The sequence below is a fragment of the Canis lupus genome, chromosome X (assembly GCF_048164855.1).
Source record: "Canis lupus baileyi chromosome X, mCanLup2.hap1, whole genome shotgun sequence".
Classification (NCBI taxonomy): Eukaryota; Metazoa; Chordata; class Mammalia; order Carnivora; family Canidae; genus Canis; species Canis lupus.
In genome coordinates, this window is record NC_132876.1 from 17298431 (window position 1) to 17316722 (window position 18292).

At 42.9% G+C, this 18292-nt stretch overlaps 1 protein-coding gene across 4 annotated transcripts in view; it reads left to right on the forward strand.

Annotated features, from left to right (window-relative positions):
• LOC140627550 (cancer/testis antigen family 45 member A6-like) overlaps positions 1-16683 on the forward strand; it is a 53141-nt gene extending 36458 nt beyond the window's left edge. For all 4 annotated transcript variants that reach the window (XM_072815933.1, XM_072815931.1, XM_072815930.1 and 1 more), the window contains exons 2-5: positions 13819-13995; positions 15440-15562; positions 15932-16026; positions 16401-16683. In XM_072815933.1, the coding sequence (XP_072672034.1) occupies positions 13824-13995; positions 15440-15562; positions 15932-16026; positions 16401-16406 (396 nt within the window). In that variant the 5' untranslated portion in view covers positions 13819-13823 and the 3' untranslated portion in view covers positions 16407-16683. The remainder of the gene's footprint in view (positions 1-13818; positions 13996-15439; positions 15563-15931; positions 16027-16400) is intronic.
• The last annotated feature ends 1609 nt before the right edge of the window (positions 16684-18292 follow it).

The window sequence follows — 18292 nt, forward strand, 5'->3', positions numbered from 1 at the left end:
GAGTTAGGAGTCTTTATGTTCTGTCTCCCTTTCTGATATTTCCCACACATTTCTTTTTCCTTCCCTTATGTTCCCTTTCACTATTATTTATATTCCTCAAATGAATGAGAACATATAATGTTTGTCCTTCTCTGATTGACTCATTTCACTCAGCATAATACCCTCCAGTTCCATCCACGTCGAAGCAAATGGTGGGTATTTGTCATTTCTAATGGCTGAGTAATATTCCATTGTATACATAAACCACATCTTCTTTATCCATTCATCTTTCGATGGACACTGAGGCTCCTTACACAGTTTGGCTATTGTGGACATTGCTGCTAGAAACATCGGTGCAGGTGTCCTGGCATTTCATTGCATCTGTATCCTTGGGGTAAATCCCCAACAGTGCAATTGCTGGGTCGTAGGGCAGGTCTATCTTTAACTCTTTGAGGAACCTCCACACATTTTTCCAGAGTGGCTGCACCATTTCACATTCCCACCTACAGTGTAAGAGGGCTCCCTTTTCTCCGCATCCTCTCCAACATTTGTGGTTTCCTGCCTTGTTAATTTCCCCATTCTCACTGGTGTGAGGTGGTATCTCATTGTGGTTTTGATTTGTATTTCCCTGATGGCAAGCGATGCAGAACATCTTCTCATGTCCTTGTTGGCCATGTCTATGCCTTCCTCTGTGAGATTTCTCTTCATGTCTTTTGCCCATTTCATGATTGGATTGTTTGTTTCTTTGCTGTTGAGCTTAACAAGTTCTTTATACATCTTGGAAACTAGCCCTTTATCTAATAGGTCATTTGCAAATATCTTCTCCCATTCTGTAGGTTGTCTTTTAGTTTTGTTGACTGTATCCTTTGCTGTGCAAAAGCTTCTGATCTTGATGAAGTCCCAATAGTTCATTTTTGCTTTTGTTTCTTTTGCCTTCGTGGATGTATCTTGCAAGAAGTTACTGTGGCTGAGTTCAAAAAGGGTGTTGCCTGTGTCCCCTTCTAGGATTTGATGGAATCTTATCTCACATTTAGATCTTTCATCCATTTTGAGTTTCTCTTTGTGTATGGTGAAAGAGAGTGGTCTAGTTTCACTCTTCTGCACGTGGATGTCCAATTTTCCCAGCACCATTTATTGAAGAGACTGTCTTTCTTCCAGTGGATAGTCTTTCCTCCTTTATCGAATATTAGTTGACCATAAAGTTCAGGGTCAACTTCTGGGTTCTGTATTCGGTTCCATTGATCTATGTGTCTGTTTTTGTGCCAGTACCACACTGTCTTGATGACCACAGCTTCGTAGTACAACCTGCAATCTGGCATTGTGATGCCCCCAGCTATGGTTTTCCTTTTTAAAATTCCCCTGGCTATTTGGGATCTTTTCTGATTCCACACAAATCTTAAAATAATTTGTTCTAACTCTCTGAAGAAAGTCCATGGTATTTTGATAGGGATTGCATTAAACATGTAAATTGCCCTGGATGTATAACAGTGACATTTTCACAATATTAATTCTGCCAATCCATGAGCATGGAATATTTTTCCATCTCTTTGTGTCTTCCTCAGTTTCTTTCAGAAGAGTTCTATAGTTTTAGGGTATAGATCCTTTACCTCTTTGGTTAGGTTTATTCCTAGGTATCTTATGCTTTTGGGTGCAGTTGTAAATGGGATTGACTCCTTAGTTTCTCTTTCTTCAGTCTCATTGTTAGTGTATAGAAATGTCACTGATTTTGGGGCATTGATTTTGTATCCTGCCATGCTACCAAATTGCTATATGAGTCCTAGCAATCTTGGGGTGGATGCTTTTGGGTTTTCTATGTAGAGTATCATGTCATTGGCGAAGAAGTAGAGTTTGACTTCTTTGACAATTTGAATGCCTTTAATGTCTTTTTGTTGTCTGATTGCTGAGGCGAGGACTTCCAGTACTATGTTGAATATCAGTGGTGAGAGTGGACATCCCTGTCTTGTTCCCGATCTTAGGGGAAAGGCTCCCCGTGCTTCCCCATTAAAAATTACATTTGCTGTGGGCTTTTCATAAATGGCTTTTAAGATGCTGAGGAATGTTCCCTCTATCCCTACACTCTGAAGAGTTTTGATCAGGAATGGATGCTGTATTTTGTCAAATGCTTTCTCTGCATCTAATGAGAGGATCATATGGTTCTTGGTTTTTCTCTTGCTGATATGATGAATCACATTGATTGTGTTACGAGTGTTGAACCAGCCTTGTGTCCCGGGAATAAATCCTACTTGGTCATGGTGAATAATTTTCTTAATGTACTATTGGATCCTATTGGCTAGTATCTTGTTGAGAATTTTGCATCCATGTTTATCAGGGATACTGGTCTATAATTCTCCTTTTTTGGTGGGGTCTTTGTCTGGTTTTGGAATTAAGGTGATGCTTGCCTCATAGAACGAATTTGGAAGTACTCCATCTCTTTCTATCTTTCCAAATAGCTTTAGTAGAATAGGTATGGTTTCTTATTTAAACGTTTGATAGAATTCCCCAGGGAAGCCATCTGGCCCTGGACTTGTGTCTTAGGAGGTTTTTGATGACTGCTTCAATTTCCTCCCTGGTTATTGGTTCAGGTTTTCTATTTCTTCCTGTTCCAGTTTTGGTAGTTCGTGGCTTTCCAGGAATGCATCCATTTCTTCTAGATTGCCTAATTTATTGGCATATAGCTGTTCATAATAAGTTTTTAAAATCATTTGTATTTCCTTGGTGTTGGTAGTGATCTCTCCTTTCTCATTCATGATTTTATTTTTTTTTTCATTCATGATTTTATTAATTTGAGTCTTCTCTCTCTTCTTTTTAATAAGGCTGGCTAATGGTTTATCTATCTTATTAATTCTTTCAAAGAACCAACTCCTGGTTTTGTTGATCTGTTCCACAGTTCTTCTGGTCTCGATTTCGTTCAGTTCTGCTCGAATCTTTATTAACTCTCTTCTTCTGCTCGGTGTAGGATCTATTTGCTGTTTTTTCTCTAGCTCCTTTAGGTGTAAGGTTAGCTTTTGAATTTGAGTTCTTTCCAGTTTTTGAATGGATGCTTGTATTGCGATGTATTTCCCCCTCAGGACTGCTTTTGCTACATCCCAAAGATTTTGAACGGTTGTATCTTCATTGTCATTAGTTTCCATGAATCTTTTTAATTCTTCCTTAATTTCCTGGTTGACCCTTTCATCTTTTAGCAGGATGGTCCTTAACCTCCACGTGTTTGAGGTCCTTCCAAACTTCTTGTTGTGACTTAGTTCTAATTTCAAGGCATTATGGTCTGAGAATATGCAGGGGACGATCCCAATCTTTTGGTATCGGTTCAGATTTGTGACTCAGTATGTGGTCTATTCTGGAGAAAGGTCCTTGTGCACTTGAGAAGAATGTGTATTCAGTTGTGTTTGGATGTAACGTTCTGTAGATATCTGTGAAATCCATCTGCTCCAGTGTATCATTTAAAGCTCTCGTTTCCTTGGAGATGTTGTGTTTAGAAGACCTATTGAGTGTAGAAAGTGCTAGATTGAAGTCATCAAGTATGAGTGTATTATTATCTAAGTATGTCTTAACTTTGGTTATTAATTGATTGATATTTTGGAATTTGAAAGCTTAACTATTAAATGTCGAGGTGTTGAATGGTTTTATTGATTTTAGGGGGGGATCTCTCTATTACCTGGATCTGAATGCCTGTTTCCCTTCCCAGATTGGGAAAGTTTTCAGCTGTGATTTGTTCAAATACATATTCTGGCCCTCTGTCCCTTTTGGCGCCCTCGGGAACCCCAATTAAACGTAGGTTTTTCTTCCTCAGGCTGTCTTTTATTTCCCTTAATCTATCCTTGTGGTCTTTTAATTGTTTGTCTCTTTTTTCCGCAGTTTCCCTCCTTGTCATCAACTTGTCTTCTATGTCACTCACTCGTTCCTCCACCTCATTAACCCTCATTGTTAGGACTTCTAGTTTGGATTGCATCTCATTTGATTGATTTTTAATTTCTGCCTGATTGGATCTATATTCTGCAGTCATGAAATCTCTTGAGTCCTTTATGCTTTTTTCTAGAGCCACCAGTAACTTTATCATAGTGCTTCTGAATTGGCTTTCTGACATTGAATTGTAATCCAGATTTTGTAACTCTGTGGGAGAGAGGACTGTTTCTGATTCTTTCTTTTGAGGTGAGGTTTTCCTTCTAGTCATTTTGATTAGTGCAGTGTGGCCAAAAACAAGTTGTATTGGGAAAAGGAGAAAAATAGAAGAGAGAAAGAAGGAAAGAAAAGAGAAAAAGAAAAAAGAAAGGAGAAAAAAGAAAAAAGAGAAGAAAAAGAGATAGAAAAAGAAAGAAAGGAAAAAAAGGGAGGGGGAAGCAAACAGAAATCAAAAAGCAAAAAAAAAAAAAAAAACCACGGGGAAGTATCTTCTGATTCTGTATAGTTTAAGTCCCTTGACTTCCCCTGGAACTTGTCCGTCTAGCTAGTCTTCTGGGGGAGGGACCTGTTGTGCTGATTTTCAGGTGTTAGCACTTGGGGGAGCTGCTCTGCCCCCTGCCTGGTGCCAGGCTCAGTGGGGGTTGTTTATCCCATGAGGCCACAGGAGGAACAACCACAGTGGTGGCGGCCAGCTCTGGAGCCCTGGCTTCAGCTCCCGCAGTAACTAATGAGCTCTCAGTCTGCAGGGGCCTGGAGGCTCCAGGGGCGGGCCGCTGATCTGCTCAGCTTGGGGCAGGAGCTTCCTTGCTGTCCTGGGCCCTCCTGGCCTCTGCCTGTCCGGGGGTAGGCTGGATCCTGGGCTGTGTCCCCGGCGCCCAGTGCTCCCGGGCCTGTGCTGTTGGGTTCGCGCTCCCGGCTGTGCAGCTCCCTCTCCGTGGAGCCGCCGCCTGAGCCCCTCTGAGCTGCTCCCGGTTGAAGCGGTCCGCGTGCTGCAGCCCTTTAGGGAGCTCAGCGCACTCTTCCCGGGGCGCAGGTGTCTGTTAGTATCCCAGGGAGCCTGAGGGCAGCCCCGCCCTCCTGGGGTCCTGCTCTAACTCCCTGCGAGCACTTTTCCTCCCCAGAAGATTGGTGAAGCTCTTGCTTCTCCTGGAAGGTGCTTTCCTGTCCTGGGGGCACTCGTGGGGCCCCTCCCCCTTGGATGCCTTTTGTTTCTTTATTTCTTCCCTCCCCCCCCCCCCCCCGTCTTCCTACCTTGATAGAAGCATGAACCCTTCTCACTGTAGCATTCCAGCTGTTCTGTCTTTAAATCTCAGGCCGAATTCGTAGATTTTCTGGTGGGGATAGGTGACTTGGAGACCCTGCTCTTCCGCCATCTTGCCCCTCCCCCATCATTCTGTAATTTTCCTTTCTTCTCATGTCCTTGTCAGATGTTGGTATCAGGTTCTTTTTATTTTATTTTGTTTTATTTTATTTTATTTTATTTCTTTATTTTTATTGGAGTTCAATTTGCCAACATATAGCATAACACCCAGTGCCATCCCATCAAGTGCCCCCCTCAGTGCCCGTCACACAGTCACCCCCCTCACCCACATCCCTTTCCACCACCCCTTCTTGTTTCCCAGAGTTAGGAGTCTCTCGTGTTCTGTCTCCCTTTCTGATATTTCCCACTCATTTTTTCTCCTTTCCCCTTTATTCCCTTTCAGTATATTTTATATTCCCTAAATGAATGAGACCATATAAGGTTTGTCCTTATTCGATTGACTTATTTCACTCAGCATAATACCCGCCAGTTCCATCCATGTCAAAGCAATTGGTGGGTATTTATCGTTTCTAATGGCTTAGGAATATTCCATTGTATACATAAACCACATCTTCTTTATCCATTCATCTTTTGGTGGACACTGAGGCTCCTTCCACAGTTTGGCTATTGTGGACATTGCTGCTAGAAACATCGGGGTGCAGGTGTCCCGGCGTTTCATTGCATCTGTATCTTTGGGGTAAATCCCCAGCAGTGCAATTGCTGGGTCGTAGGGCAGACCTATTTTTAACTCTTTGAGGAACCTGCACACAGTTTTCCAGAGTGGCTATACCAGTTCACATTCCCACCAACAGTGCAAGAAGGTTTCCCTTTCTTCACATCCTCTCCAACATTTGTGGTTTCCTGCCTTGTTAATTTTCCCCATTCTCACTGGTGTGAGGTGGTATCTCATTGTGGTTTTGATTTGTATTTCCCTGATGGCAAGTGATGGGGAGCATCTTCTCATGTGCTTGTTGGCCATGTCTATGTCTTCCTCTGTGAGATTTCTCTTCATGTCTTTTGCCCATTTCATGATTGGATTGTTTGTTTCTTTGCTGTTGAGCTTAACAAGTTCTTTATACATCTTGGAAACTAGCCCTCTATCTGATACGTCATTTGCAAATATCTTCTCCCGGTCTGTAGGTTGTCTTTTAGTTTTGTTGACGTTATCTTTTGCTGTGCAAAAGCTTCTTATCATGATGAAGTCCCAATAGTTTATTTTTGCTTTTGTTTCTCTTGCCTTTATGGATGTATCTTGCAAGAAGTAACTGTGACCAAGTTGAAAAAGGGTGTTGCCTGTGTTCTCTAGCATTTTGATGGAATCTTATCTCACATTAAGATCTTTCTTCCATTTTGAGTTTATCTTTTTGTATGGTGTAAGAGAATGGTCCAGTTTCATTCTTCTGCATATGGATGTCCAATTTTCCCCAGCACATTTATTGAAGAGCCTGTATTTTTTCCAGTGGATAGTCTTTCCTGCTTGGTCAAATATTAGGTGACCCTAAAGTTGAGGGTCCACTTCTGGATTCTCCATTCTGTTCCATGGATCTATGTGTCTGTTTTTGTGCCAGTACTGCACTTTGTTGATGACCACAGCTTTGTAGTACAACCTGCAATCTGGCATTGTGATGCCCCCAGCTATGGTTTTCTTTTTTAATATTCCCCTGGCTATTCGAGGTCTTTTCTGATTTCCACACAAATCTTAAGATGATTTTGTTCCAACTCTCTGAAGAAAGTCCATGGTATTTTGATAGGGATTGCATTAAATGTGTAAATTCCCTAGGTAGCATTGACATTTTCAAAATATTAATTCTTCCCATCCATGTACATGGAATATTTTTCCATCTCCTTAATTTCTCTTTCTTCAGCCTCATTGTTAGTGTGTAGAAATGCCACTGACTTCTGGGCATTGATTTTGTATCCTGCCACACTGCACAATTACTGTATGAGTTCTAGAAATCTTGGGGTGGAGTCTTTTGGCTTTTCTAAGTACAGTGTCATGTCATCTGCGAAGAGGGAGAGTTTGACTTCTTCTTTGCCAATTTGAATGCTTTTTATTGCTTTTTGTTGCCTGATTGCTGAGGCTAGGCCTTCTAGTACTATGTTGAATAGCAGTGGTGAGAGGGGACATCCCTGTCTTGTTCCTGATATTAGGGGAAAGGCTCCCAGTGTTTCCCCATTGAGAATGATACTTGCTTGGGCTTTTCGTAGATGGCTTTTAAGATGTTGAGAAATGTTCCCTCTATCCCTACACTCTGAAGAGTTTTGATCAGAATGGATGCTGTATTTTGTCAAATGCTTTCTCTGCATCTATTGAGAGGATCATATGGTTCTTGTTTTTTTCTCTTGCTGATATGATCAATCACATTGATTGCTTTAAGATTGTTGAACCAGCCTTATATCCCGGGGATAAATCCCACTTGGTCATGGTGAATAATCTTCTTAATGTATTGTTGGAGCCTATTGGCTAGTATCTTGTTAGAATTTTTGCATCCATGTTCATCAGCGATACTGGTCTATAATTCTCCTTTTTGGTGGGGTCTTTGTCTGGTTTTGGAATTAAGGTGATGCTGGCCTCATAGAACGAGTTTGGAAGTAATCCATCTCTTTCTATCTTTCTGAGCAGCTTTAGTAAAATAGGTACAGTTTATTCTTTAAACGTTTGATAGACTTCCCCAGGGAAGCCATCTGGCCCTGGACTTTTATGTCTTGGGAGGTTTTTGATGACTGTTTCAATTTCCTCCCTGGTTATTGGCCTGTTCAGGTTTTCTATTTCTTCCTGTTCCAGTTTTGGTAGTTTGTGGCTTTCCAGAAATACTTCTGTTTCTTCTAGAATGCCTAATTTATTGGCGCATCACCGTTCATAATATGTTTTTAAAATCGTTTCTATTTCCTTGGTGTTGGTGGTGATCTCTCCTTTCTCATTCATGATTTTATTAATTTGAGTCTTCTCTCTCTTCTTTTTAATAAGGCTGGCTAATGGTTTATCTCTTATTAATTCTTTCAAAGAACCAACTAGTGGTTTTGTTAATTTGTTCTACAGTTCTCCTGGTCTCTATTTCATTGAGTTCTGCTCGAATATTTATTAACTCTCTTCTTCTGCTCGGTGTAGGATCTATTTGCTGCTTTTTCTCCAGCTCCTTTAGGTGCAAGGTTAGCTTTTGTATTTGAGTTCTTTCCAGTTTTTGGATGGATGCTTGTATTGCGATGTATTTCCCCCTCAGGACTGCTTTTGCTGCTTCCCAAAAATTTCGAACGGTTGTATCTTCATTCTCATTGGTTTCCATGATTCTTTTTAATACTTCTCTAATTTCCTGGTTCACCTTTTCATCTTTTAGCAGAATGGTCCTAACCTCCACGTGTTTGAAATCCTTCCATACTTTTTGTTGTGATTTAGTTCTAATTTCAAAGCATGTTGGTCTGAAAATATGCAGAGGGCGATCCCAATCTTTTGGTATTGGTTAAGACCTGATTTGTGACCCAGTGTGTGGTCTCTTCTGGAGAATATTCCATTTGCACTTGAGAAGAATGTGTATTCAGTTGAGTTTGGATGTAAAGTTATGTAAATATCTGTGAAATACATCTGGTCCAGTGTATCATTTAAAGCTCTTGTTTCTTTGGAGATGTTGTGCTTAGAATACCTGTCAATTGTAGAAAGCGCTACATTCAAGTCACCAAGTATAAGTGTATTATTATCTAAGTGTGTCTTACCTTTGGTTATTAATTGATATACTTGGCAGCTTCCATATTCGGGGCATAAATATTGATGATTTTTAGGTCCTCTTGTTGGATAGATCCTTTAAGTATGATATAGTGTCCCTCTTCATCTCTTACTACCATCTTCAGGATAAACTTTAGTTTATCTGATATAAGAATGGCTACTCCTGCTTTCTTTTGAGGACCGTTTGAATGATACATGGTTCTCCAACCTTTTACTTTCAGGCTATAGGTGTCCTTATGTCTAAAATGAGTCTCTTGTAGACAGCAGATAGATTGGTCTTGCTTTTTTATCCAGTCTGACCTGCTCCTTTTGATGGGGTCATTATGCCCATTCATGTTCAGAGTTACTATTGAAAGATAGTATTTAGTGTCATCATGATACCCTGTTTTTGTGGATTCTTTCCTTGGACTTCGTCTATTACAGAATCCCCCTTAGTATTTCTTGCAGATCTTGCTTCGTGATCACATATTCTTTCAGTTTCTGCCTATCTTGGAAGCTCTTTATCTCTCCTTCTATTCTGAATGAGAGCCTTGCTGGATAGAGTATTCTTGGCAGCATGTTCTTCTCATTTAGGACCCTGACTATGACCTGCCAGCCCTTTATGGCCTGCCAGGTCTCTGTGGAGAGGTCTGTTGTTAATCTAATGTTTCTCCCCATAGAAGTTAGAGATTTCTTGTCTCTCGCTGCTTTAAGCTTCTCTTTATCTTTGGAATTTTCAAGTTTCACTATTAAATGTTGAGGTGTGGAGCGGTTTTTATTGATTTTAGGGGGGATCTCTCTATTTCCTGGATCTGAATGCCTGTTTCTGTCCTCAAATTAGGGAAGTTCTCAGCTATGATTTGTTCAAATACATATTCTGGACCTCTGTCCCTTTCGGCACCCTCGGAAACCCCAATTAAATGTAGATTTTTTCCTTCTGAGGCTGTCATTTATTTTCTTTAACCTATCCTCATGATCTTTTAATTGTTTGTCTCTTTTTTCCTCAGTTTTCCTCCTTTCCATCAACTTGTCTTCTATGTCTCTCACTCGTTCTTCTACCTTGTTAACCCTCATCGTTAGGACCTCTAGTTTGGATTACATCTCATTTAATTGATTTTTTTAAAGATTTTATTTATTTATTCATGAGATACACAGAGAGAGGGAGAGAGAGGCAGAGACATAGGCAGAGGGAGAAGCAGGCTCCATGCAGGGAGCCTGATGTGGGACTCGATCCCGGGACTCCAGGATCATGCCCTGGGCTGAAGGCAGGTGCTTAAACCGCTGAGCCACCCAGGGATCCCATTTAATTGATTTTTAATTTCTGCCAGATTAGATATAAATTCTGCCATCATGAAGTCTCTTGAATCCTTTATGCTTTTTTCTAGAGACACCAGTAGCTTTTTAATAGTGATTCTGAATTGGCTTTCTGACATTGAATTGTAATCCAAATTTTGTAACTGTGGGAGAGGGACTGTTTCTGATTCTTTCTTTTGAGGTGTGTTTTTCCTTCTAGTCTTTTTGGTCAGTGCAGGGTGGCCAAAAACAAGTTGTACTGGGAAAAGGCGAAAAAGAGAGAAGAGAAAAAAGAAAAGAGAAAAAAAAGGAGAGAAAAAAAGAAAAATACGGGGCTGGGGGAAGGAAACAGGAAACAAAAACAAGGGGGAGTATCGTCTGATTCTATATACTGTAAATCCCTCATCTTCCCCCGAAACTTTCCAGTGTTGCTTGGTCAATAACTTGCTTTCCCCCTGTCCTTCTAGCTGGTCTTCTGTGGGAGGGGCCTGCTGTGCTGATTCTCAAGTGTGAGCACCTGGGGGAGCTGCTCAGCCTCCCTGCCTGGTGCATGGCTCAGTGGGGGTTGTTTATCCTGTGAGGCCCCAGGAGGAACAACAACAGTGGAGATGGCCAGCTCTCCAGCCCTAGAGTCAGCTCCCACAGTAACTATGGCAGTTCCTAATCCGCAGGGGCCTGGATGCTCTGGGGGTGGGGGCCGCTGATCTGCACAGCTCGGGGCCGCCCAGCGTCAGGGGAGTCCTTGCTGTCCTGTGCACTCCCGGCCTCTGCCTGTCCCCGGGGGGAGCACCGGATCTTGGGCTGTGTCTCCCCACCCCTGGGCTCCGGGGCCTGCGCTGCTGGAATCGTGCACCTGGGCAGTGCAGCTCCCTCCGTGTGGAGCCTCTGCCCAAGTCGCTGCCCAAGGTGCTCCTGGGGCCACACAGCCCCCCTCTGCACGGCGCCTCTTCCCGAGCCGCCTCCGAGTTGCTCCCGGGCCCAGCCGGATGGGCGCTGCAGCCCTTTAGGGAGCTCAGTGGTGTGTGGCTCGCTTTCCCCCAGGGGCGCAGGTCCTCTGTTAGTTCCCCTGGGAGCTTGAGGGCATCCCCGCCCCTCCAGGGATCCTGCTCCAACTCCCTGCGAGCGCCCTTCCCTCCGGAAAGATTGGTGAAGCTCCTGGTTCTCCGGGGCGGGGCTTTCCTGTCCTGGGGGCACTCGCCACAGGGCCTTAGCCCGGCTCCTTGCTGGGCCCCTCCCCCTTGGATGCTTTTTATTTCTTTATTTTTTTCCATCTTCCTACCTTGATAGAAGCGTGAACTCTTCTCACTGTAGCATTCCAGTTGTTCTCTCTTTAAATCTCAGGTCAAATTCGTAGTTTTTCAGGATGATTTGAAAGTTATGTAGGTAAGTTGGTGGGGATTGGTGACTTGGGGACCCTACTCTTCCGCCATCTTGCCCTGGTGTCAGGTTTTATATTGGCATCATAAAATGAGTTGGGAACTAGTCCAAGAGTTTGTATAACACTGATATTATTTTGCTCTAAATATTTGTAGAACTCATCAGGGAAGTCTTCACGATAGGAGATTTTTACTTTTTTTAATTGTTTTGTCAGATACAGGATTTGTCAGACTTTCTCCTTCTTCTCTAGTAAAATTTTGGTAAGCTCTATTTTTCTATAAGTGTCTCTATTTTATCTCAGCTGATACAATGGATGATGCCAGACAGAAGTGTTGAGAAAGCAAAGGAAGGATGTTCTCTGGATTGGGCTGGAGTGGGGTTTCAGAACGGATTAGGCTCCCATGCTGCTCAATCCTCACACAGCCACTTTAGTCCAGGCCCTGATTGTCAACATTTTCGCTTCAACTGCAATTAAAATTTTGTATTTAAAGTTAAATGCAATTAGCATTTTGAAGTTAGAATGTTACTAAAGGAGGCTGGTGCCCCTGCCTCGGGCGCAGGCCGGGCTGAGACCCGGGACTACGTGCACGGTGGTGGGCTGGGGCCTGGTGGGCCTCAACAGGAGAACGAACAAACTCCATGAGGTGCAGCTGACCATGCAGAACAATTCGAGGTGCTCCCGTCGCTTCAGTTTCTTCAACGGCCAAACACAGATTTGTGTGGGAAGCCCAAGGGCCCGGAAGTCCGCCTTCTTGGGCGACTCCGGAGGCCCCCTGGTGTGTAACGGCGTGGCCCAGGGTATTGTCTCCTATGGAGATGGGAGGAGGACTCCTCCAGCAGTCTTCACCAGGATTTCGGCCTTCATGCCCTGGGTAAGGAGAACAATGAGACGCTTCCAACAGCAGTGCCAGCCCTAGACCCAGCTGTGACTGACTCTGCTCTGGGGCGGCTGCTGGGGCGGGTGCCAGAGCCTTAATAAATGTCCATGTCTAGGATGGAAAAAAAAAAGAATGTTACTAAAGGAGTTTTCAGGGAATGATAGTTTTCAGAAAAATGGATTTGCACTCACCACCTTTACAAGAGATCCACTGATAAACAAGCATATCAGTTGCAGGGTGAGGGAAGTAGTGAGCAGACTGAAATGCTTTGATAGTCATTCCTGTTTCCTGGGTTATTTTTGAATGTGGTTGACCATTGCACCTGAAGCCTCCTGTCAGGGATTTCAGTGACCTTCAGTTCTTGTTCTGGCAGCTCATTATGCTGACCACTCCCTCCTCATCTCAGCACTGTCATAAGATGGTCTGTTTAAAGCCAGAGAATATTCATGAATAGATACTGAAGATTGTCTCCTAGTGACCCGGGAGAAGCACCTGTATGGCCAACCTCTCCCACCAATCCTTAGAATCTTTGGGCTTGCGGATCCCTTCTGACTGCACATCTTCTCCTTACCTTGTCCCCGAATTTCTGCCGCAATTATAGCTCTCAATTAGTATTTAGTGAAATACTAAATAAGTCAGGACAAGGAAACCATTTAGAAGAGGACCTGGCTGGTATGAAAAGCTCCATGACAATCATTTCCCCCTTTGCACTCTTCTGAATGAGAACTGTCCATAGTTCAGAACGGGTGTTGACCACAAGTTGATACCAAAATGTTGTGGCAAATGTAGGGGTTATTCTAGGATTAGAAAACCTTTCAGCTAGTCTGTCATACTGATATGTCCCATTTTATCTATTAGCAACATTGAAAAGTGCCCATCACATGGTTCCTATACTGACATGTTTGAACTCCCTGCCATTGGAAGCAATTGGATTAAAGATTTCCAACTCATCTCCCTTTACCCTCTACAAGGGGCATTCTGTGAAGACTCAGTCAATACTGATAATATTCATTTAAATCAAATAAGGAAAGGAAATGGAGTTATTTTTCCTGATAACAGTTTTCACAGAATGGTTTATACTTCCTCAAAGATGTAATCATGTGTTTATTTAAACTGCCTGAGAGGTCCACATTTTGTAAGCAAACTGATTGGTCAGGTACAGTGTTTGCCTTTGGACTACACTTGTACATTAGTTTCTTCTGTTTTCCCATAGACTGGATGGAAATTAGGCTGGATTTCCAGAGAACAACGTGTTTGTGGGGCCCAGTAAAATTGGCCCCTAGGAACATTCACATTAATGATGCAGATGCATGTTGCATATCCATAGGTAGAATGCAGTTTTGGCATGGTAGCAATTTTGTCACTAATGGAACATGTTTCATGATACTTCTCAGGAAAGATGTCCGATAAAGCAGAGGAGTTTGCTGTTGGGCCTGAAAATCAAATGAAACGTCGTGGAGAACCCATTAGTCCTCCTCCATCTAAGAGAATGATGAGCATGGCCCTGCTGTCAATGAAACAGGAAGGAGAGGGAGTGTCCTACCCTGGGGGCTCAGCCATGTCCTTGGAAGGTGAGGATGTCTGTCCTCCCCTCCCCTTCCAGACCTGACCTAAGGCAGCCTGGCCTCTGGCTCCTTCACTCCGTGGGAGCAGTTTCTATCAAGTTTACCGGCTTTGGGTGATACTGTCGTCAATTTCTCAGCCACAGTGGACCAGGTGTTCATATGTCCTTCCTAGAAACTTTCCTGGATTCCCAAACTCTGCACTCTACTGGTTTCTTTCTCCTTTTTGAATATGCCTTTTCATTCTTCTTTCTGCTTTTCTCTCTTTCCTCTTAATACTGTCGTCATTCCTGAGTCCCACCGTTATCTACACATGGTACATGACCTGGCCCTGCCATCCTCTCCTGCCATTACATGTCCTCTCTGTGTTCTCCTTGCTGTCTCTGTCTCTATCGTTTGGTTCCTGGCCCTGGCTCCTCCCCTCCTAGGGGCCCTGCATGGCCCTCATGGCCACTGGAACTCCTCTTCTGTGTGTGCACAGGCCGGTTCTGTCTTCTGTTCCCAGCTCTGCCCAGGGGTCACCTCCTCAGAGGGCCCTGCTTAACCAGGCACTCATGGAGGATTCCCCTCCTGCTCTCCATCACATCCCTGCTTAATTCCTTCTTGACACAATGTCAAACTGTGTTATTCATTTTGCCCATTTTACACATACCATCTGACTTCCTTATGAGGATTTAAGTTCCATAAGGGTAGGGATCATTTCTGTCTGTTGTGTTTGTCTCATTCCCTGCCAATCTCCCAGCTTTTGGCATGGTGCCTGGGCCAGAGGAGGATGAATAAATGAAATAGATGTGTTGGATTTGGTGTACAAAATAATTGGTCTGAGAAGAAAAAGACAGATGAGGATAATCATTTACTGGCTGGAATTTTTAGTGATGGAGTGCCAGTTATCAGGCATCCTGATATCAAGTGACATGTTCAACTTTTCACCTTGTAGAGGGCATCAAGGTGACATTAGTCATGAGTGCCAGGGTTCTGCGAATGTTTCTTAATTGATTATAGTACATTTCTGTGTGCATGCATAGTGCCAAGAATATAGGAGACTTCCTTGTTGTAATATTTTTTGTGAGGTCAAATTTTCAGGTCTAATACATCTGTCTGGTTTGGCCTCCTGCTATGAATGAAAATTTTAGAGACTGTGGAGCACATGGATGTCTGTATGGGGTTGTTGAAATGCACATGATTGCAGCTCCACATTCAATCTGGTTTCCAGATGCACCTGTCCTTCACAGTATCCGTGGGGAGGGGAGGGAAAGTGGTCAAACCCCACCTGATGGCTTCTTGTCAACATCTGTTACACCAGAGCTTATGAATATGGCAGGAGATGGCATTTCACACAGTCAGTTTGATTCTTTGCCTCATGACTTAACCAGTGTCATCAAGGGTGGGCTGCTTCAGGAACCTGGTAGTAATGCACTGGTGGGAAGAATCATTACCACCTGTCTCTCTGCAGATGACCCCAAGGTCACAGGAATGTCTGTGTCAGGAGAAATGCCAGATAAATTGCAGATACCAGTGGAAATCAGTGCTGAAATGAAACAACAATTAAAGAAGGAAATTCAACGTTTTGGACAAAGTAGGTTAAGAATTTTTATCAGTGAAACTACAGGAGGTCTTTCCCATTCTGATTTAGACTAGATTCAACTGACCTCTTGAGGCTCATCCTTTGTCAGACTTGGGTTTTCACATAATTTAGGATGATTCCTCTTTACTTATACTAAAATGTCCCTGTATACCTTTTTGTTCTTTTTTTTCATCTCTTAATTGGTTTTTGTGTCCCAGAGTTCCATTGGTGGTTATGTTTGGGTGTCCAGATGTAAGCATTGAGAGCACATGTGCTCTGTAACATTCTAGCCCTTGGATGATTGCTGAGACACCAAGGTTGAGTTCTACTTCCTCTTCGTACTTTATAAACACTGAAGGTTTTCTTTTTGAATATCTCCAGAATATGAAAGAGTCTTCAAATTGCTTGAAGGAGTGCAAGGACCTCTGGAATTGCGGGAAAAAATTTGCTGTATTTTCCGTCAAGGGAACAGCAAGGTGGGTATAGAGAGAAACTCTATAGCACATTGGGCCCAGTGCAGTGCTGGGCACGTGGTGGGATCAGGCCCTGCCTGGCATTTCTCAAACCCTGGTCATTATCATTCAGAGTTCATGTTGTCTCTAGTTGTTTAGATTGATATTGTCTGAGTCTCATTCTTCCAAGTTCAAGGAGACTTCTATTCATACTGGAGTTTGAGGTAGGTGTTGACTGTGAACTGACATTCTTTGTTTACAGATTCATCCCTTACCATGATGGTCCATTTTCTATTCCCATGTAGATTGTAAGCTCCCCTTTCTCTCCCCCACAGAGCTTCCCACATTGTGGATTCTTTGGGTGTCTTTTGGTTAATGACTTGTTTCTTTATTTTCAGATTTAAAAGGCAAGACTTAATAAGGCACCTGGAGAAGGTACTAGAAAAATTAGAATCTGACTACTTCCTCAACAAAGACAAATCACACCCCAAACTTATAATTCTGTTATCAAAATTATCAGTGAGTAACCAGAACCAGTTTGCTGTCCTAGAATAGAACTGGATATTGTTGATGCTTTCTAGCACATGTTCGTTAATAAAATTATCTTATTGAGAGTAAGAAAAGGCATTGGAACTTTAATGTTATAAGTTTCTGTTAGTAAAATTTTTTATGCATTTAAAAGGATAATTTGTTGTCTGTTTGTTTTCCCCCTGAAGTGTGGGAACACTTTAAATGATCAGCTTATAGTATATCCTAGGTCCTCAGCAGGTCACAGGCCTCTAGCTGGTATTTATAACTGTCTTCTACACTATCCAGTTCTTCTTTTTTTAAAAATTCTGTATTTTCAGTAATCTCTATATCCAGCATGGGGCTTGAACTCACAACCCCGAGATCAAGAGTCGCATGCTCCACTAACTGAGCCAGCCAGCACCCTGTAGACTCTCCATTTCTTACTTGTTTTGCCTGACGCAGCCCCTCAGCTGATCATAGGGCTCAGCCTGAGGGGATGACTCACACCTTACTTACCATGGACCCACCATTAGATGTCCTGTCTGAACTGACTTGTAATTATTTTCCTTTGACTTTAATGACAAACATGAGGTGCTGAAAAAAAGCCAAACATCCTGACACAGTCCTCCTCATTGTCTTGTGTAGTTGCAGTCCTGTGTCCTTCCCAGTCAGGTTCCATCTCTCTACACTGTGCAGGGAGCCCCATGTTTGCCTGATGATTGAGGGAGAGGAGTCATCCAGCCTGACCCCTTGGCAGTGTCTGTTTCCATTTCAGTGGAGTCATTGTTAGGGCTCTTGTGGAAAACATTTCTCCTTTGGAAAAAGACCTTCAGTGCAGGGAAGCCTAAAGTTGTGAGGACAGGAAGCAAAATTTGGCTACTGGATACCTAAGAGTAATAGTGAGAGGAGCCCCTCGCATTACCATCCCTTATTAATGAAGATGTGAATTATAGCTATGGGAGAGACAGCTCCATATACTGGCAAATGAGGTAGAGCATTGACATCCTCTAAATTATATTACTCCAGCCCCTCAAGATACTACTGCCAAGTTAGAACCATAACTGTGGCTTTAAAAGATCATTCCATTATATTTTTGAAACTACCACTTCAGAATAATGAGGTAGATAATAAACCTACTGAATTCCATAAGCATATGTCCTGAGAAGAAATTTCCTTATTTATAAGTGATGCTGTGTGGAATACCATGACAGTAGATAAAGCATTTTCTAAATATGTGAATGTTTTCTCAAAAATATATGGGTGGGAAGGAAGATCCATATCCAGAATAAATGTCCATTTGAATACAAAGAGCTACCTTTCCCTGATGAAAGAAGACCAAAATAATCCACCTGCCAACTGGTAGGTAGTTGATTGACCACTTGGGGGTAGATGCCATATCAGGTGCTCACTCTTGGTCTATTTGGCTGGCAGATGGAGCAGTCAGCAGTATCTGCAAGACGATCAGTCTTGGTGAGTGCAAGTTCATGTTTATGGTCCCTGCATAATCTGCATCCCTGATTCCATGTCCAGGATGCACCATTACTGCTTGAGAGATGGAGGCATTCACCTAAAGAGGAACGGAGGTGGTCTTAGGAGCTCAGAGTGGCCTTGGCTGAGAGACAGCAAGGAAACAGGGACCTCAGTCCTACAACATTAAGAAACTAGAGGCCCACCAATAACGTGAAAGGGCTGGAAGCAATTTCTCTCTCTCTGAGTCTCCAGTTAATGACCCAGCATGGTCAACACCTTGACTTCAATTGTGTGAGACCCTAAGCAGAGA